Source organism: Schistocerca serialis, chromosome 3 (genome assembly GCF_023864345.2).
Source record: "Schistocerca serialis cubense isolate TAMUIC-IGC-003099 chromosome 3, iqSchSeri2.2, whole genome shotgun sequence".
Taxonomy (NCBI): domain Eukaryota; kingdom Metazoa; phylum Arthropoda; class Insecta; order Orthoptera; family Acrididae; genus Schistocerca; species Schistocerca serialis.
In genome coordinates this window covers 805,147,209-805,170,180 of record NC_064640.1, presented here as the reverse complement: position 1 = coordinate 805,170,180, position 22,972 = coordinate 805,147,209, and the positions used below count along the sequence as shown (strand labels likewise).

Here is a 22,972-nt window from a genome sequence, read left to right as displayed (position 1 = left end):
AATGTATTATGCAGCTCTAATGTTATTACTATATCGGGAGGATGGATTATAGTCAAGTACAGAAAATGTCACAGAAAATTTAGTCATCTGCAATATTTTCAATGCTTTTGACACTGTTGACAAATGTGTTCTGGCAACCAAGTGAGCTCAAATGCATTCTGGCAATATGGTGCACATGGCAGCGCAAGATAAGGCTAAGAAGGAAAGAGTAATAGGGAAGGCGGGGTAAAGTTGGTCACTCTAAGTGAAATTGAATTTTCATGTAACCATGGCTATTAACAGAAGCTTGTGGCATATACATCTCAAATCTGCATACTGTAAGGTATCATACAAAATATTTATAGCTAAGGTTAAGGTATATTTTATAGGATATATATATGTTTTTCTGAATGCTTACATAGTGGCCACTTTTCCCTACCTGATGGGGTAAAGTGGCCATTCCTTTGCCACCATTTACAAATAGACTGTACTTAAAAAAAAAGGATAAGCTTTTAGTTTTTATTTCACCATTGGTTATTATTAGGAGAATAATAATTCAAATGAGAAAGAAATGTGTTGCGTTACATTGCTGGCACAAAAAGGTCAACAAATGAGAAGTATTAATTATTCCTAGTGATGTAAATAGAGAAATCAACAACTATCTATGGGTTACTATTCCAGTCCAATTCATTCACAATTTATCCACTCAGAAACAATATTAAATCATGTACAAAATTTGCAAGTGAAGTTGTCATCATCTTCATCACATCCAGTGCACAGCTCTGACGTCTTAACTGCCCTTTATTTTTATTCTATTTTTTTTTTTTTTTTTTTTTTTTTTACATCTATAAAATTTCTTACAGTAAAAGCAGTTTGTGTCACTGTCCTCACCAGTGAAATTTCCTTCTTCCATTTCATCTTGAAGAAGTTCCTTTTCAGCAAAAACTCTCTTAGCATTTGTCTCACTTTCAGCTTCTAAGGCCTACCTTTGTTTTGTCTTTCATTATATAGTAGAATATTGGCCTTATCTGTTTGTTTTTCTTTGAACTTCCTCTTTTTCATTAAAAGCTCTTCATCTTTCCTTCTTTTAGCTTCAGCCAAATATGTTTATAAGGACTTGAAGTGATTGTGGCAGTCTTTCCTTTTTTACTCCTAGTTTGTCTTTGAGTCACACTTTGTTTCTTAGGCAAATATTTTACATCCTTTGGGGATTATCTGGAACCCACATGGTGGATACTCAGAGGGATGTTTTTTAGTGGTCGGACACTGAGGGGAAACTTCTCTTGGACAAGGCTTATCAGCTATAATCTGAAGGCAGTCTGCACTTGAAAACAGCTCATAAGTTAGTTCCAGAAATGAACCAGTAGGCCTATTTGGAGAAGACACAGCAGTTTGGCATCCACAGGAACCAGCACTTTCACGATGAGGACCAATATTTGAACAAGGCATAATATTAATGTCCCTATTCAGAGGAATATCAGTAAGCTCAGCTGCAGTATAGTCCTCACTGATAAACATGTTAGGGATTAAAGGAAATATACTTTCTAAAGTCATTACTTGCTTTCATTTGAATGACTGCAGGAAGAAATGCTTCACCCAAGAGCACACTTATTTGAAACTGTGTAATAGTTCTTCCTGGATTATTGTGAAGAAATTTTTCCCAAACTTGTGTGTACAAGGAATGTGAATGCCACATCCAAAGGTTGGAGCTCGTGGCTACAGTGTGGGGGCAAGCACACAACAGTTGTATGATTTTCTCTGGCCTTGTCAATGAAACCTGTGCTCTTAATATAGGTAGAGTGACCATCGAAGATCAGTGGAAGTGGATCTCGAGCAGTTTGTTTTGCATTTTTTAAATGTCTGAACCAGTCCAAAAAAACTGTCACTCTGCATCCACCCACTAGTGTGGCACACAAACTTGGTTCCTGGCAGAGCCCCATTTTTAAGTTTAACCTTCATTATTCACCTAGACAAGATTAAAAAATGGGGAATGAAATTTCCTCCTGCAGACATACACACTACAAAAGTCGACAACAAATACACACTATAAAAATCAACAGCAAATACACACTATAAAAGTCAACAGCAAATCTCTATCAGCTGAATTAGCAGTTTCGACTTGCTGTCTTCCTTTGAGTGCAAACACTTTGCTGTTCTTGGACTGAACTGTCAGAAGACCAGTTTTATCCATGTTAAAAGTATGATGAGTGGAATGAAATCATTTATCTTGCAATGTGTTAAGGATATCAAAAACTTGTCTATTTTCACCTTGTTAAACGCTTGTGCTTTAGCCATAGAGGTGGATTCTGGCTTCCTAATACTAATATTAGGATTCTGTTTTCTAAAGCACACCACCCAGTCTTTGCCTTCCATTTCAGACACTTTGTTGAAATGATGTGCTGTTTTATTATGCTCTGTCAACTGGAATGCTAATTCCATAAAATCACTTTTCTGTTTCAAAATGTGGTTAAGTATTTCTTGCTCTTGTAGTACCTGGAATATTTAATTGTTTTACTGGTGCTGTAAAAGACATGTTATAACTCTTTGCTGCTTCAGTTCCCTTTTGTATTGCAACAGGGTCCCATGTTTTTTGCTCTGTTTTTTGGCTGTATTATCTTGGCACCTTGAAGCTCTTGCAAACCCTTGCAGAAGGGCAGAACTTACAAACCCTTGCAGAAGGGCAGCATAGTGGATATTAGGTTTGTGTATAAAACAATTTACAATGTTTTAATTTCAATTGTTATATTATACATGTAATATGGAGTTAGCTAATTCCCATTAGGACAAACAGATTGAAAATGAACTGTCAGGAATAGTGGCCATCCACTGGGAAAAGTGGTCGCCTTGGCCACTTTTTCCGACATGTGGCATGGCCAGTTTTCCCAATCGGACCCCATATCTGTATGAGTGGTTCACATTCGAAACAATACAATTGAAGGAAACAAAATTGACTTACATTTGTAAGCCAAAAGGCATTGAGTGAACTTTGATATCACAAAAACCTATTGCTCTACATAAAAGTAAAGCAACTAAAGTAATATGTATGACTTACCTTACATTAAATGATTGAAAAACCTAAATGTTTTCCCATAAAGATAACAGAGCAAGCTTCATTTGTCAACATCAGTGACAACACTAATGGTGTCAATTACACCTAGTCTGGCCACTTCTTAGTAGGTATCAGCACTGCTGAAGGTATCAAATAAGCAGTGGCCACTTTTCCCAATCTGCCCACTTTACCCTTCTTTCATCTACATTATAATTTGATACATTTTTTGGCTAGATACAGTTTCAATACTTTTAGTTCATTTACTTGGTTGACAGATTCTCCATTTGTTATGGATTTTCTCTTTACTCTCTACCCTATGAGCAAAGCACTCTAAGTTAAATTGTTGTGGGCATGAAATATGAATTGGTGTTATGAGTGAAAGAAATATTATTATTTCAAAAAATACTGAACTTGGCAGGGAGATAGTATTCATATCTATAAATATTTGCTCTTATTATGTGGACATATGCTGTTTGATAAAATAATTCATCCATTAAATGATTTGTGGGGATAGTTTTTCTTATATGCCTTCTTCAAGTACCATAGTAGTATTTTATATCTTTCATTCAGATAGGTAATTGACATAAATTGTCATCACATCACTTTTTGGATAGTTTATCATGAACTATGATTCATTCAAAGTTAATCAAGGTTTATAAGGAGGCTACTACTTTATTTTCAAAGGTACATGATGTAGGTCTGCTTCTTTAACAACAGAGATTTTACTATGCACAAATTATGTGCAAATAAATCACAGAATAGTTCCTGACTCTTCTGGAAATACCACAAACAGAAAACTTCTGGTAGTGGATACCTCTGGAACAATAAAGAACTCTAGAATTTTGTTGAAACAATCACATGTTAATGCAGGGGGACTGGGAAGCACTATACAGGGTGTTACAAAAAGGTACAGCCATGTTTCAGGAAACATTCCTCACACACAAATAAAGAAAAGATGTTACGTGGACATGTGTCCGGAAACACTTAATTTCCATGTTAGAGCTCATTTTAGTTTCGTCAGTATGTACTGTACTTCCTCGATTCACCGCCAGTTGGCCCAATTGAAGGAAGGTAATGGTGGCTTCGGTGCTTGTGTTGACATGTGACTCATTGCTCTACAGTACTAGCATCAAGCACATCAGTACGTAGCATCAACAGATTAGTGTTCATCACGAATGTGGTTTTGCAGTCAATGCAATGTTTTCAAATGCGGAGTTGGCAGATGCCCATTTGATGTATGGATTAGCACGGGGCAATAGCCGTGGTGCGGTATGTTTGTATCGAGACAGATTTCCAGGACGAAGGTGTCCTGACAGGAAGATGTTCGAAGCAATTGATCGGCGTCTTAGGGAGCACGGAACATTCCAGCCTATGACTCGCAACTGGGAAAGACCTAGAACAATGGTGACACCTGCAATGGATGAGGCAATTCTTCATGCAGTTGACGATAACCCTAATGTCAGCATCAGAGAAGTTGCTGCTGTGCAAGGTAACGTTAACCACATCACTGTATGGAGAGTGCTATGGGAGAACCAGTTGTTTCCGTACCATGTACAGCGTGTGCAGGCACTATAAGCAGCTGATTGGCCTCCATGGGTACACTTCTGCGAATGGTTCATCCAACAATGTGTCAATCCTCATTTCAGTGCAAATGTTCTCTTTATGGCTGAGGCTTCATTCCAACATGATCAAATTGTAAATTTTCACAATCAACATGTGTGGGCTGACGAGAATCCGCACACAATTGTGCAATCACATCATCAACACAGATTTTCTGTGAATGTTTGCGCATTCATTGTTGGTGATGTCTTGATTGGGCCCCATGTTCTTCCACCTATGCTCAAGGGAGCATGTTATCATGATTTCATACAGGATAATCTACCTGTGCTGCTAGAACATGTGCCTTTACAAGTACGATACAACATGTGGTTCATGCACGATGGAGCTCCTGCACATTTCAGTCGAAGTATTTGTACGCTTCTCAACAACAGATTCGGTGACTGATGGATTGGTAGAGGTGGACCAATTCCATGGCCTCCATGCTCTCCTGACCTCAACCCTCTTGACTTTCATTTATGGGGGCATTTGAAAGCTCTTGTCTACACAACCCCGGTACCAAATGCAGAGACTCTTCATGCTTGTATTGTGGATGGCTGTGATACAATACCCCATTCTCCAGGGCTGCATCAGCACATCAGGGATTCCATGTGACAGAGGGTGGATGCATGTATCCTCGCTAACGGAGGACATGTTGAACATTTCCTGTAACAAAGTGTTTGAAGTCACGATGGTACGTTCTGTTGCTGTATGTTTCCATTCCATGATTAATGTGATTTGAAGAGAAGTAATAAAATGAGCTCTAACATGGAAAGTAAGCGTTTCCAGACACATGTCCACATAACGTATTTTCTTTCTTTGTGTGTGTGGAATGTTTCCTGAAAGTTTGGCCGTACCTTTTTGTAACACCCTGTATATGATCAATGTTCTTAGTCTACCCATATGCCATTGGTTTGTTCACTGAATGAGAATGGTTGGTTGAATGGTGAGTGAACACTATACCATATTCAGCAAACAGGTAGGCTTGAAGCTGTGCTCGTTTGAGCATTTAAAAAGCTTAGCAGTGTTGAGCCATGTGCATTACATCCTCATCAACTAATGGCTAATACACATGTCATCAGGCCAGATTCTTCATTCTGGAAGTGCCGCAGTGGGACTGATTCATGAGCCACAATATATGGGAGTGCAAAAACTCTGGAATCACCAGTAAACACTAACCATCATCTCAATTGAATAACAGGTCACCTTTGAAAGATGAAGAGCATGGTTTCATTAAAGGAAACAGTGAAGGTCTGAGGAGGCACTGAAAAAAGGGCTTGTGACCAGCTGGTTTATAGGAACTCTCAAATCTGTCTCAAATGTGGATACTTGTGTGTGGTTGCTGTGACACCTCTGGAAGTTATGGAAAACTCTTCCAGTTGTGAATCAGTGTACTCAATGTCCATGCAGTCTCATGTTTATGAATCTTGATTATGAAATTATTCATTGGGAACTGTGGCAGTGCGGTTGCATTGGGGTGCTGGGCTGATATAATAATGTATGCTATAGTGGTTATTTTAATAAGAAAAGAGTCTGGCATTTTAGCCTCTGAAATGTCTGTTATGGTAACTTTAACTTAGGGCCAAATATCAACAATAATGACTTATGATCTGTGATCAGATGAAACTTCTCGCCATACAGGAAAATGTGGAACTTCGGGATATCAAACATAATTGTCAACACTTCCTCTTCTGTCTGTTAATAATTTTATTGTGTCATGGTGAGCACCTAAGAGGCAAATACGACAGGCCATTCCAAACAATTAAGATACTTGTATGACACAAGGACCTCAACACCATGTCTGTGACCAGCATGAGAGATAGATGAGGCTAACACAAGGTCAAGTAATAAGTGGTTAGGAGACATTCCTCCAACTTAAGATATGTTTGGTGAGAGTTTGCAGACCGCATTTTCTCCATAATCAGTTTAAGTGATGGGTTATTGTTGTAATTTGGGAGATTAATTGGAAGTAATATGTAATCTTGCAGAAATCTGGAGATCTATGATGTTCTTTGGATAGAAATATGAGAAATGGTTACCACATGCTCTGATGTTGATTTAAGGCTATCCTGACTTTTCTGTATACATTTACAGGCCCGAATCTGTGAGGGGGAGGGGGGAGGAGGGAGAGGGAAAACTGGCAAATTCAGAGGTGCTAAATTCATATTCTTGACAAAAAAAAAACCTTGTTTCACAAAACGCATAGCATCCAGCGTACATTGGTCTAACGATTATTCAAATGATTTTGATATTCATCCCTGTTGGTTTTTGAATTTTTTAAACACATTCTAAGTTAATTCCTGTATAAACCATAAGTTGATTTTTGAATGCGTACATAGAGTATGTGAAGTCTCTGCTAGAGGAATCCCTGTTGCATATAAAAATAATAAAAATTTTCCTGGTGACAAAAGGGGAGGGGGCTGTATGCGCTGAGCCGAATAAACTTGAATGGGTGAATGCCAATCACTGTTTGTTTATGTGACTGACTGGGAGTGCAAATGATCAACGTTGTTATAATTATTAGTGAAATTGATAGATTGAGATTGCCAGAGTGGAAATAAACTAGTAACAGGAATAAAAGGTAAGAAAGATTACATATTATCTCCTTGGTGTATCCAATAAAATGAAATTTTGACAAAAAAAATTTGCCAGATTACCACACCACTAAGGGCCAGTCATACAGGCCCCAGTTAGCAGCTGCTTAAGTTCTATTCTTGGAATAGTGTGGAAAATGAACTGTATGAATACATAATAACACCAAACTGGAGAATAAATGCTTGATAACTGAGCCAGTGATTCTGGTAGAGCTAGTGAAGTTAACCAGAGAATAAGTTTTGACAATGGCGGGAATAATTATAGAATAGTGATGACAAGATTGTTTGTTAGAACAAGAAAGTAGAAGAAATGGGGACATTACACAAATTATATGGAAGAACATGATGAGTCCAAATTTATATAAATGTTTCATATTACCATTTTTCGACCTCATGCTTGACAAGTGGAGCATATGAATAAAATGTGAAAATATTTCCTACAATAAAACTTTTTGCTTGTAGTAGGCCTAATAGGCATTTGATATTGCTACTTTGTAAATTATATGTTTCCATGTTATTTATATGAATGAGGTACATAAAAATGACTATTTATGCCAAAACACTCTCACTTATTTGTCATGTGTTACAATTGCTGCAATATTAGAAAGGCCTATTTCATTTTATCTAGCAGACAGTGATAAAATAGACATAATCAAATCAAAAAAACTCACCAGTCTTGGGTACTAAACATATTAACAGCTTTTTCAGTATTACACAATGACATTTTGATTCTTCATGTAGCAAAATGTTTGACAAACTTTTATGAGGTATTAGATTCTTTCACAGAAAGGAAAGCATGCTATGTAAAGCTGTAGCAAGATTAGAGAGAAAAAATGCTGAGACCCAAGGATTGAAGAAATGTGTACTGTCTTGCTTATCTCTTGTCTTTACTGGTTTTATATTTCCTATATTTAATTTTTTGGCAGACAAAAGAGTAAGTTATTAACAAATAGGCAAAAAGGAGTGAATATTTTCTGAAGAAGAGTTATTATTCTCCTGGTCACAAATACAAATAATCTCAGTACGTTTGATGGCTTCCATTACAAAAATTTCATCAAGGGCAGGTGAAAGAACTGTTACGGTTTTTGGTTTGATTTGAGCTCAGTTATGGGGGAGCCTTTACACTGCCATATGGTCTACACAACATTTATGACAGTTCTGATATTTCATACTCAGTGGAAATGGAAGGCTGAGTGAGCTGAATGTGAAATCTTGAAAGTCTTAGCAGTATGCAAAACTTCACCCAAAGAAGGACCTGATTGCCATAACCGTTGAGCACACAATTCATTTTCAAGTTTTAATATAAATACCATCATGTATTAATTATTCTGCTGCCATAGTCCACAAGAGAACATAAACTTGCATTTTCAGCCCAGGTCTTATAGGTCTGTGATCCAAAATACATAACTGTCTGATGCTACTTTACAGTGTTGAAGGAATTCTAAACAAAATGGCAACCGTGTGCATTTTTGTGTGCATAATATTCACTTAAAAGCAATTAAATTTAGGTGAGGGCAGCATTGATGGGTCACACAAAGGGGCCAGTTTTTGTGCAGGGTGATAGATCAATGGGTTTGTAATTACTATAAAGGCTCGCTGTCACACACACCAGTTGACGAAATAAAGTGTTAACTGCCTGTACTACACTTCCCAGTCCTTTTTATTTACAGTGAGTGTCTGGAAAGCTGGGATTGCTGGAAGTGATTGTAGATGTGTCAGATCCATCAGCTTCTGCATGAGCTTGTGCTCCTTGAGCTGTTGTTTCCATAGTTCAAAAAACTTCTTGTTCACTTTAGTTGAAACACTCGGTAAAATGGCCTGACAAGTCTTATTCTGGCACAGGATTCATAAAAGTCCTCATCGACACTGTTGTAAGTCTGCTTCTTCAACAACACAGATTTCATTAATTACAAATTATGTGAAAATAAAAAACAGAAAGTAATAGTTTCTGTCTCATTTAGAAATATGGAAAATGGAAAACTTCTGGTGATGGATACCTTAGGGCCAGTACAGTACTCTGGAAGTTTGTTGAAAAATTCACAAATCAGTGCTGGAGAACAGTATTTGTAGGTTTAACTGGGAAGAACTAAACATGATCCACACTCTTGTTGCATCCATATGCCATTGGTTTGTTCACTGAAAACCCAGCTGTTTGTTGAATGGTGTTTGAAGAAAGTACTGCATTAGGCAGATAGGCAAATCTCTGTGCTAGCCAGTGCCATCAGTGGGTAATAATGAAGTCCAAATCACAGTTCAGGAGAAGACCACATACTGCAATGTCATTGTCAATAGATACACCAGAGAAATTGCTGTGAACATCCACTGGCTGTGACAAGAGATACCATAGCATTCCACAGCAGTCTTTAAATTGGGTGTAGGTGTTTTGCCATATGACCTGGCATTGATGGATGTATCCTTCTGGAGTGTACCAAGTGAACTTACCAGATGTATGCATAATTGTATAAACTGACCTTCTGATATGTTCAGCAGGATTACGACAATATGTATACTGCAACTTTTCTGACAGATTAAAACTGTGTGCAGGACCGAGACTCGAACTCGGGACCTTTGCCTTTCATGGACAAGTGCTCTACCATCTGAGCTACCCAAGAATGACTCACGACCCATCCTCGCAGCCTCAATCTCTCAGGAAAGGTTCATATCAGTGCACACTCTGCTACAGAGTGAAAATCTCATTCTGGAAATATGTATACTGCTTAAGGAGTTAGGTGTGCTAACACCAAAAGCTGAGTACAGTGAAGAAATGACAGCATATTGTAAGAACCACACAACTATGTAGGCCTACAACTTTATCTGAATATAAAATTTTAAAAAGAAAATGGCTTTGAGCACTATGGGACTTAACATCTGTGGTCATCAGTCCCCTAGAACTACTTAAACCTAACTAACCTAAGGACATCATACACATCCATGCCCAAGGCACGATTCGAACGTGCGACCGTAGTGGTCACGCAGTTCCAGACTGAAGCACCTAGAACTGCACAGCCACACCCGATGGCTTTTTAAATAGAATTTTTTTTTAAACTAAAAATAAAAATTTTCAAATCATGGTAAAAAAAGGGTCAATATAGAACATGATTACCATAACCATTCCACATACTTGGCAGGAATTGGCACATAAACTATTACATTGTTTAAGAGCTATGCTGACAGTTGATACCATTTCTGAGAAATGCCAATAAGATCAGGAGAAATCATTGAGGGCAGCTCATGGCGTGCAGTTCATCTCCAAAACTCATCCCCAGTTTGATGACTGTAGGATGATACAAGATGGCTTAGACAAAATTTCTAATTGGTGTAATGAATAGCAGCTGGCTCTAACTGTAGAAAAATGTAAGTTAGTGTGGATGAATAGGAAAAACAAACCCATAATGTTGAGGTACGGCATTAATAGTGTCCTGCTGACACAGTCACATCACTTGAATATCTGGGCATAACATTGCAAAGTGATATGAAATGGAATGAGCATTTGAGGATAATGTTCGGAAAGGTGAATGGTTGACTTTGGTTTATTGGGAGAATTCTAAGAAAGTGTGGTTCATGTGTAAAGTAGACTCCATATAGGACACTGGTGTGACCTATTCTTGAGCACACCAGGTCAGATTAAAGGAAGACACCAAAGCAATTGAGAGGTGGGCTGCTGGATTTATTACTGGTAGGTTTGAAAAACATCCAAGTGTTACAGAGATGCTTTGGGAACTCAAATGGGAATCCCTTGAGGGAAGGTGATGTTCCTTTTGAGGAACACTGTTGAGAAAATGCATAGAACCAGCATTTGAAGCTGACTGCAGAATTATCCTCCTTCCACCAACATACACTTCATGTAAGGACCACAAAGATTAAATATGAGAAATTATGGCTCATATGGAGGCATACAGATTGTCATTTTTTGCTTGCGCTATCTGCAAGTGGAACAGGAAGGGAAACAGGGTATCCTCCACCATGGACCATACAGTGCCTTGTAGAGTATGTATGTAGATGATCTATAGGATTCAGATCCAAAGAACCACAATGTTCAGTAATATTAATTAGATTTTTAAACATGTCACATTTTGAGAGAGCATGCCCCCATAATTAGGCTACTTTTTTTTACCGTATAAATTGTGTATGGCTGAGTTACCAACTAGCAAATGAACAATGAAGAATGTAACAGATGCATAACATGGCTAACACATGGAAAAAAGTCACTGGGGCTCACTTCTAGCCAGATAAAACATGCTCTACCAGCAATGAATATGCTGAGTTGGAGGGAGCAACCTATTACAACAGAACTGGTTCTGAAAGTACAGGACTGCTGATACCAACTAAGGGGAAAATAATTAGTCTGACATATTATGGTGTGAGAGGACTAATTTTATTCACTTTTATTTATCTTGTATAAAGTTGGATAGTCTGTGTATCAGTTTTTCCTGATGATGGGAGCACTATTTCTCAAAATGGATCATGTGTATAATAATGTGATTACGAGAACCATAACTGAACATTATGACTGGATCCAACAAATAAGTTTCAAAAACTGTGACCTCTCATCCTGTAAGAAATAGATAAAACTAAATCCACAGTAAAACTAACTGTTATAACTGAACTGTGACTCATTTAAATTGAACTTTTCCACTTTTCATAGCTAGGTCTTGACCTCGCTAGCTCCACAATAAATGGACCTTTTTCTGCACTGATATGAAAAGGAAACATACTGCCAGATATCTCAAATACAGACCAGCTGCTTTGAGTTTCTGATACTGTATATACTTTATCATGTAACCTAACTTCTGAGACAGCAGTAATCACTGACAACATGATGGATTATGTCATGCGTTTAAGACAGAACATCAGTCTTGTTATCGTGTGTTCTACAACAAGTATTTTCTGTGATGTGGCAGTCACCAAAGCCTTGATATATCTCTTTGTAGCTCTTTCAATGGTATTACAAGCATGATCTATGTCTAGTCTAATTCTGTAGTATTCAAGGCATGTAATTTTACATATATAGGCAATTTAAAAACATATAAATACATACAATGTTAATGTCGACTTTCTTGATATGTATTACTGATGGAAAGCTCTCGGGTTTCTAGCTGGGTCGCAGCATTGGGATACTGCTGCCATCTGAATGGAAACCCAAGAATTTTTCATTGTGTTTAGTGTTATCTACACGTTGGAAACATTTTTACTGCATCTCTACAGTAATTAGGTCCTTATTGTAATATATCAGATGAAGATATTGTAATAATTTCTTTGTGTACTATTTATCACTACATTTTCAGCTGAGAAAAAAATTATTCCTAAATTTCTCTTCACATCATTTCACATATATAGGGACATTTCAGAAAACCTATTTCAAGAAAATGTGTTTTACCCAGTATGACAAGATCCAATTCACATCTGTGTGGCATTTTGTTCTAAGCTTCACCAAGAGACTACTATCTCCCCATAAAACAGTACAAATAAAAACGAGACATTATGGTTCTAATGTACTGTTTTTATTACCTTCAAATTGTTCTTATTTTCTGCTATAAATAAAATTTTCTAATATTACAATTTTTTGGGGATTTTCTGGTTTACACTGATTACTTACCTTCTATCTTTCTGCTTTTGTCTTTTCTCAGTAATGCGTAACTTGTTCGTAATAGTCATTTTTACTATTGCATCACCATGAATATATTTTCTCACAAAATTTGTTGTAAGTAATCCACTATAGTTCAGATGAAACAATGGTGCCCATAATTACAATACTAGAAGAAAAAATAAACTTAATCACCCTTCAGTAAATTCAAATTTAGCTCGAAATAGGATGAATAGTGCTCCTGTCAAACATTTTTTCACTTACCTAATGATACAAAATTCCAGCAGTGGGGAAAGGTAAAAACCAAAATTTTGCATCACGTTTTTTATTTAGAATCTTTTAGCTTATATAGAAAAAGAGAATTGCATATTTTCTTCCAATAGGCACTCATTTTTAATGTTGCATAAACTCATTTGTAAACATTTAAATTAGAATTATGGTAAACAGTATGAAAACTCATTTCTTCCATGTCATTATGATCTAGTAAACAAACTGTTGCGTTGGCAGAAGAGCCAACACCATGTTACAACTGGAGGCCGAAATGCACATGTTTTAGCTCATGCAGGCTGGCATAAGGAGGGAAGAACTATACTGACTAGTGGTTTGGAACATGACAAGGAATGAGAGTTCAGAAAGCTGACATAATTAGTTTGATACTTAACTTTAATCCATTAATGAGGAACGTCACTCTTGACGGTACATGATTCACAATATTATCTGTTCAGGATACATAGTAACTGAATATGGCGCCTTGCTAGGTCGTAGGAAATGACGTAGCTGAAGGCTATGCTAAACTGTCGTCTCTGCAAATGAGAGCGGATGTATACAGTGAACCATCGTTAGCAAAGTTGGCTGTACAACTGGGGTGAGTGCTAGGGAGTCTCTTTAGACTAGACCTGCCGTGTGGCGGCGCTCGGTCTGCAATTCACTGATAGAGGGGACACGCAGGTCTGACGTATACTAATGGACCGCGGCCGATTTAAAGGCTACCACCTAGCAAGTGTGGTGTCTGGCGGTGACAATACACAAACAATCCATGAAACACTTTATATACATATGAGGTTAGAATAGTGGATGAAATGAACAGGAGACAGCCATAGTACCAAAAAGTAGCTATGACGCTACAAAGCTTTTATGAAACAAGAAGAAACTTTGTTATTTCCCCAAAATTTTCAGAATAACTCTTTATGTTAAAGCCACGAAACATTGTCAAGGGTCTGCAAATGCTGCATCCTATTCTTCTCCATGCACATCTGATACATATTAAGATGCCAGAATGTCATTTAAGAATAGTTTTAGTTTGTGTCATAAAAGAAAACTTCAGACAATATTGTTCTAAAGGAAACTCTTCCAAGCAGTCATTAGGGCTGAAAGTAGAAAATTGTAACGTGGAGTTCTACATTAGAGGTAATGAATTTTACCTATACTATGTTTTATGCAAAATAAGTTTCTAATTTCTGTACTTATTTCAATTCTAAATTGCAGGAACTGGAACCTTGTGGTCGAAGTCCGATGCGTCCAATTACTGCTCAAATGCCACAGTATTCAACTTTCTGCCATGGTCGAGAAACAGCTTTATACATCGATAAAGTTTCACGATTTTTCTTCCCATTCTCCTTTTTTATTCTTAATGTTGTATACTGGTCAACATTTTTGTGAATTCAGGGAGTTACTTTTTTTTTACAAGAACTTAATATTTTTATGAAAGTCAGATTCCATAACTAATGTCATGGGATTACGCTGTGTGCTTTCACATTCTGGGAGCTGCTTGTGCATGGACTCTTATTGTCAAAACATGAGATAAATGATGCACTGAAGTGGTGCAACTGTTGACACAGTATCTAGAAAGTGCAAAGTGTTTTATTTCTTATAATGTATGACAAATTGTACTGTTATGTACAACAAGAAGATTTCTCAAATGAATTTGTAAAGTCATATAGTATGAGAACTGTTTACTTGTTCATTTTTTATATGTGAGAGTGGAATGTGAGTGACAAATATATAAATATGCTATTACTTCTTCAAATACTGTCTCTGAGTTCAAATTAAACAGTGGCTTCAACGAAGTGTTGTGTTAGGTTAAGATCAACTACCATTTTTGTACTATGCTATATGTCATGTCAGTATTGGTTAATGACTTCTGATATAAACATTATAAATGTGTTATGATAACACAGATGCAATGCAATTTTAGGCATTTGCTGCACTAATAAATGTTATTATTTCTTTTTCATCCATGTTTTTATTTGCATTTGTTAAAATGTTTTGTTCCAATGTATATTATTGCAATTTTTTTTTTTGAAAACCAAATATCATGGTATGGAATGGAATGTCTAATAGAGAAGAAGTAGAGAAAAGTCTAACAGATTAAGTGGAGAAGAAAGGTGGTAATGGACTCTTGTAAGATCATTGTCTAACAAACTGTATGACAATTAATGGGCAGAAAAAAACACAAAAAAACAACAGAAAATTTCATGTCATTCTGAGAATACTGCAAAGCTACAGTTAATTCACAAATGGGGCTGCTATTGGAAGATTCTCATATCTTATCCTACAGTAATTACCTATTCTAGTGTGCTTGATGTTTGTGAGGTAATCTAATGCCAAATGTTGAATAGATACAGAAATTAGTAGTTTGGTAGTTTTCTGGGACTTACATAAACTTTTACTGTTAGTAAAATTTTGAAGGATTGAAAAACCCCTGAATAATATTGCCATATACTATTTGAAAGCAACTATAAAAGTATAATTTATTTCAGTACACATAGTTGGGATCACATTTTAATAGTTTATTTTCATTTTCAGATGACTGATTTCTTCAGATCTTGCATTCAGGTATTACATTCTTCAGATCTTACATTCCTCTATGATCATAGGAAACATTGGTGTAGAATACTGCTCCAGTGCTCTCCATGCTTGTATATTTGGATCTGCACCATGCCAGTGGTTCCTATGGCCACAAGGAATTTAAGATCTGAAGATGATCTCTTAGAAGATTGAAGCTGGTCATCTGAAAATAAAAATAAATTACTTAAATGTGATCATGACTGTGCACTGATATAAGTATAATATTGTAAAGATTACTGTTCTTCCTCTAACAATGTTCAAAAAAATTTTGAACACTAAAAGTTGTGGTAATAGCCTTTGATGGGGAATGTGAAAGTGTTTAAGAAGATCACATACAGGGAGTGATAAAAGCAGATTTGATTATTACCCTCTACAAAAAAAGAAAGACAGGCAATTACTTTCTACCAATTCTATCCATAAATAGACAAAAAGGGCACATAGCAGTGCACACCCAATGACAAATATGTTACCCCATATATATCACAGTCAATGATGAAAGATTACAGATGCAGACACACATCACATCAATCCAGAAAATAAAACAGGACTTCACAACTTATAATAATACCCAATAGGAAGTACCAAACTGAAATATTTTCATCTAAGTAGAGAGACAGTATGATATTTGTTAAGATCCGAAGGATAAGACATAACCAGTTGAAGCTCTCATTACCGAAGGAAACCTTGTGCCAGTCAAGTTAATTTTCAAATTATTTACTGACTTTATCAGGATAGGGAGAGACCATCTCAAATATTCCCTTTGGTATGATCTCCTTTGCAAATTTCTGGAGGTATATATTTTGTGTTGTTGTGCTGGCTGTGCTACATGTTCCCTGTTTTATAATAGCTCACCAGTAATCTGTCATGTGACTCTAAAGTTTACTTTTTTCCATGACTGTAGGTTCATAGGCTCAGTCACATGAAAACAATCCAACTCCATTTCTGGAGTTCACAATTGTATAAGTGCTATATTCACAAAATATGTAAACGTTACTTAGCACATTAATAATCAGACTGGAAATGTTCTGCTGCTCCTGTCATAGAAAGATTTCATTTTTCTCCATAGTAGGGATAAAAGAAGAATGAACAGCTCTAAAAACTTGATATGTAAACAACACATTTTCATCAGGTTACCTCTGAGGGCAGTGAAGATGATTATTAAAAGAGCTGTGCTGTGGTCAGTAAAGGCAGCATGTACTGAACATAAAAACCTGTAACAACAAAGAAAGAGAGGTCTGTTGCTTTAAGCATCACACTGGGTTAGTAAAAAGTTTATACATGCCACAATAGTGTTGACAAGAATGGTTTGTAAATTTCAGTGTGGCCACATTGTAGGCCTACATAAGGTTTTATGGCCCTTCCAAAGAATTTGCCAGCACATTCTGTTTGATGTGTTGGCTGCCTATCAGTATTGGTGACAGTGCACCAAGAAAGGTATCCAAAATCTTTTTAATAGTCTCCATGTGCAACTTCAGATGTGCATTTTAGCTAGAAGATGCAATAAAAGGCACTGAAATTGATGCCCAAGATCATATGTCCATAAGTATGTGACACTGCGACTTTGAAGAGGCAGTGTTGAGTCACAGACAGGCACACTGAAAAGACTGCAAAAATATTAAAACTTCCAGACAAATTCGGGCTCTAGCACACTGAGACAGTGGCTATGTGTGTGTAAGATGTACTTGTATGAATGTTTGTGCATGTTTTTACTGCAGAAGAAGGACTTTGTCCGAAAACTTTAATATATTAGCAATCTTTTTCATTGCATCTGCCTGTGACTCAATACCTCTTCTGTATGGTGAATAGCAGTCTATCCTTTCCACATTGTTGTTCAATTGTTTGATATTGTGAGTATGTTCATATATATTGTAAACCTGTGTAATATCTGACGAAGGATTAATTTCAGTGTAACTATTGCTTCATTGTGTTCATTTAACATTTGTAACTATTGTTTACATTAATGTATATCAAAAGTGTTGGAAAACATTTACCACAGAAAGAAGAAAATATTGCTAAAGGTGAACTTGAGTTATAGCCATTCTGCTGTCCCCTTACTCTTGACTGTTGCTGTCAAGGTACCAAATGCAGCAAGTGTCACCTCATATGATTTAATTAGATTTTTGTACTCGTCCAGGGATTACCTGACATGATATAGGATATATCATAATAAAATAATGGAATACTTCAGAACTTAAGGATGAGATGGATAAAGTAAGAAAACATATTATCTACTTAGTGGAAATGAATGAAAGTGTGCAAACATGTTGCTAGAGGTCTCCCAGTCAAGCACAGGACGTTGGATGTCACATGGCTTGAGATCAGCATGACTATAGTGCCAGATGGGCCTAGAATTGCAACAAGAGGCAGCTGAAGGAAAGGGAAGAGACAATGTGTGTCAATTAGTGAGCAGTTACTGTGCACTGTGATGGTATTCTTCATTACAGCATGGCCTGGAGACAACATTTGGTGACTTCATACAGGAAAGAATCATTGAGAATGCAGAAAAAGGATGATGTGCGATGATTGTAGCCCAGGAGTTTGGTATTGCTCACGGCATTGTTTCACATGCGTAGGGAATGGTCCAAAACACTGCTACCCAAAAGAGAGTAGGTGGTCGACGATTGTCATCCACAGGAGCAGATGGCTACTACATTATGCAACAGGCAAGAACGGACCCAAATCAAACAGTGAATGCAATTGAAACCTCATTTAAGAGGACAGTAAGACACACAATCTCACACACCCCAGTCGCATGGTGACTGCATGGGGGTGGTCTCTTTGCCCAATGACCAGTATGTTGAGCTCCATTGAGACCAACACATTGGTGGCACTATTTGCTATAGTGTGAAAAGACTGGAAAAACAAGGAGTGAGATCATGTGCTCTTTTCAGATGAGAACAGATATATACTGAGTATTGATTCTGGATATATCTTAATATGGCAAGAGGTAGAAACACGGAAAGTGCCCAGGAACATTGTCAAACATGATTGTTTTAGTAGTACAGTTGGTATAGTGTGGGTAAACATAATGTTGCATGGGTGTACTGAAATCAGAATCTTTGAACAATGTTATTCTTACACTGTACTGATTCCCCATGTGTGTCTTTTCAGGAGTTCATTCAGTCCTGATTTCATTTTTATGGATGACAATGTGCAACCACTTCAGACTGCTCTGGGAATAAGAGACTATTCAGTGAATGGACTAATCTGCCCATTCCTGACTTAAATCCCACTGAGCACATGTGGGACGAGTTGGAGAGATGTGCTGCAGCACGTCCACATGCATCAAGGACTATTCAACATTTGTCAGGCATACTGGTGGAGGAATGGAATGCCCTACCTCAAGAATTTCTGCTTACAGTTCCTATCTGGTCTGGGTCCCATACACTTGAGCAACATTCTAGGATGGTCACACGAGTGATTTGTAAGCAGTCTCCCTTGTAGACTAATTGCATTTCCCAAGTATTCTTCCAATAAACCCAAGCTTGCCACTTGCTTTACACACAACTGAGCCAATGTAATCATTCCATTTCAATCACTACAAAGTGTTACGTCCAGGTATTTGTGTGAGTTGGCTGATTACAATCGTGATTCATTGATTTTATGTTCATACGATACTGCTCTTTTTCTTTTGTAAAATGCACAATTTTACATTTCTACACATTTAAAGCATGTTTAACAGTCCTTGCACCATTTATTAATCTTCTCAGGGTCTGACTGAATAATTATGCACCTTCTTTCAGACAGTACTTCAGTATATGTAACTGCATCAACTACAAAAAGTAACATTGTCTGCAACATGAACAGCAAGAGTCCCAACACATTTTTCTGGGAGCTGAGCTAACTATTTCTAGTGTCGTTCCCAGAACTGATGTCAGTCCTCTGGTTTGGAGCCAAGTGGAAGGCTTAAACCAGAGGCTTTCTGCGGAGATATGGGGTGCAAATTTCTCAACCTCCAATATCGGGTGGAGGAATGTAGGGTCCCCCTGAATAGGTCAGGCGTGCACTACACGCAGGAAGTGGCTAGAAGGGTAGTGGAGTACATGGGGAGTGTACATGTGGGTTTTTTAGGTTAGAGAATTCCCTCCCTAAGCCTGACACAATGCCTCCTGAGACGCGAAAAGGTAGCAGTAGACAAAACACAACAGGGAATGACAGTATTAATGTGGTAATAGTAAACTGCAGGAGTGTCTATAGAAAGGTCCCAGAACTGCTCTCATTTATAAACGGTCACAATGCCCACATAGTACTAGGGACGGAAAGTTGGCTGAAACCAGATGTAAACAGTAATGAAATTCAGTAATGAAATTCTAAACTCAGATGGGAATGTATACCACAGAGACAGACTGGACAGTGAAGGGGGAGGCGTGTTTATAGCGATAACAAATGCAATAGTGTTGAAGGAAATTGATGGAGATCCGAAATATGAAATAACTTGGGTAAAGTCACGGTTAAAGCAGGCTCAAACATGGTAATTGGATGTCTATAATAGGCCCCCTGGCTCAGCAGCTGTTGTGGGAGAACACCTGAAGGAAAATTTGGAAAATATTTCGAGTAGATTTCCTGACCATGTTATAGTTTTGGGTGGAGATTTTAATTTACCAGATATAAACTGGGAGACTCGATCATTTATAACAGGTGGCAGGGGGGAAGAATCTAGTGAAATTTTTTTAAGTGGGTTATCTGAAAACTACCTTGAGCAATTTAACAGAGAACCAACTCATGGTAATAACATATTAGACCTTCTGGTGACAAACAGACCTGAACTATTTGAAACAGTTAATGCAGAACAGGGAATCATTGATATTCACAATATATATAAATGACCTTGTGGATAACATCAGAAGTTCATTAAGGCTTTTTGCAGATGATGCTGTAGTATATCGAGAGGTTGTAACTATGGAAAATTGTACTGAAATGCAGGAGGATCTGCAACAAACTGACGCATGGTGCAGGGAATGGTAATTGAATCTCAATGTAGACAAGTGTAATGTGCTGTGAATACATAGAAAGAAAGATCCTTTATCATTTAGCTACAATGTAGCAGGTCAGCAGCTGGAAGCAGTTAATTCCATAAATTATCGGGGAGTAGGCATTAGGAGTGATTTAAAATGGAATGACCATATAAAATTAATCATTGGTAAAGCAGATGCCAGACACAGATTCATTGGAAGAATCCTAAGGAAATGCAGTCTGAAAACAATGGAAGTAGGTTACAGTACACTCGTTTGCCCACTGCTTGAATACTGTTCAACAGTGTGGGATTCGTACCAGATAGGGTTGATAGAAGAGATAGAGAAGATGCAATGGAGAGCAGTGCACTTCATTACAGGATCATTTAGTATTCACAAAAGTGTTACGGAGATGATAGATAAACTCCAGTGGAAGACTCTGTAAGAGAGGTGCTCAGTAGCTCGGTACGGGCTCTTGTTAAAGTTTCGTGAACATACCTTCACCGAGGAGTCAAGCAGTATATTGCTCCTACATATATCTCATGAAGAGACCATGAGGATAAAATAAGAGAGATTAGAGCCCACATAGAGGCATACCAACAATCTTTCTTTCCACGAACAATACGAGACTGAGATAGAAGGGAGAACCGATTGAGGTGTTCAAGGTACCCTCCGCCACACACCATCAGGTGGCTTGCAGAGTATGGATGTGGATGTAGATGTAGATGTAGACCCAGCCAAAGTAACTTCTACATCTGTCAGTTACTCTCCATTCAAGATAACTTTCTGCCTCCCTACTACCAAAAAATCCCTAAACCAGTCACAATTATTGCTTGATACCCCATTCACTTGTACTTTTGATAATAAGCATAAATGTGATACTGAGTCAAACACTTTTCAGAAATTGAGAAATACTGCATTTACCTTACTGGCTTGAGCCAAGGAATGCAAGAAAAGTGTGTATTGGATTACACATTGCTGATGTTTTCAGAATCCATATTTGATAGCATGGAGGAGGTCATTCTGTTTGAGATATCTCTTGATGTTTGATCTGAGAACATTTTCTAAGATTCTTCAACAAATAGATGTCATAGATATTGAATGGTAGTTTTGTGGATCAGACAGGTGAGACCTGTGTTTTCTTCCAGCTACTAAATGCAGTTGTTTGTTTAAGGAATCTATGATGCATTGTAGTTGAAGGAGGGGCTAGCTCAGCTGCAAATTCAGTGTAGAATCTGATAAGGATTGCATCAAGCCATGGAGCTTTTTTCAGTTTTAACAATTTCAGCTATTTCTCAATGCCATTGACACTAATACCTATTTCACTCACCTTTTCAGTGGTCTGAGAATTCAACTGAGAGCAATATTCCTGAGTTTTCTTTTGTAAAGGAACATTGGAGATTGGAGTTAAGCATTTCTTCTTTTGCTTTGCTACACTCAACTTCATTTCATTTCTCATCAACAAGTGACTGGCCACTAAAAGCCTTTACATGTGATCATAATTTCCTTGGGTTTTATGAAAGATTATTTCACAATATTTTGCTACAGTACCCATTGACGGCTTCACACATAACTCTTTTGACAGTCAAATGTGCTTCATTCAGCACCTCTCTATCCTATGCTTTGTTTTACACCTATTTTATAGGAGTCTCTGTTTATTTAGAAGTTGCTTTACACTGACTGTATACCATGTAAGGTACCTCCCATCATGAACTGTTCTGCTGTGTGCATATCTATTCAGAGCATGCTCAAGTATTGTTTAAAAGTTGAACAGTAGTTCCTCTACATGTTCCTGTCCTGTGCTAAATGTTTCTTTTGCCTCATTTGACATATGACACTAATGGTTTTTTATCTAATTTACCGAACACAGAAATCTTTCTACTTAGTTTAGTTGTCCTTTGTGCTTCGATAATCATTGTTGTCACAACCACAACATGGTTGCTAATACCACTTTTGATGTGTCTGTCCTCATAGAGGCCAGATATATTTGTTGTGATTGGCTCTAACATATTTCCATTATTAGTGAGTTTCTGAACTAGCTTTTCTAAGTATGTGGGGTACCCAGAAAAAAAAGAAAAATGGAAAAAAAGGCATTGCCATTGGTGGAGCTTGTAAGTATGCATTTCTGACACTAGGCATGCATAGTGCAACTCATTGCCTGTTCAGTACTGTCTCTGTTGTTAACCTTGCTTGTTCTGTCCATCTGCTGTGAATGTTTTCACTAGTGCTGTTTTGTCCTTGTTTCATTTTTTATTATTGCAAGTTTAAGTGAACAATATGCAGCTGTGAAATTTAGTTTTCTATTCAGTAAAAATGCTGCTGAAACTGTTTTATTGTTAAAAGCCATGTACGAAGACGATGCTATGGGAAA

General features: G+C 37.4%; 1 protein-coding gene across 1 annotated transcript in view; it reads left to right on the top strand.

Moving 5' to 3' along the window:
- The window catches only part of LOC126470654 (glycine receptor subunit alpha-4-like), a 450,264-nt gene extending 435,359 nt beyond the window's left edge, over window positions 1-14,905 (top strand). The window contains exon 11 of the mRNA XM_050098640.1: window positions 14,288-14,905. Coding sequence (XP_049954597.1) covers window positions 14,288-14,461 — 174 coding nt within the window. The 3' untranslated portion in view covers window positions 14,462-14,905. The remainder of the gene's footprint in view (window positions 1-14,287) is intronic.
- The last annotated feature ends 8,067 nt before the right edge of the window (window positions 14,906-22,972 follow it).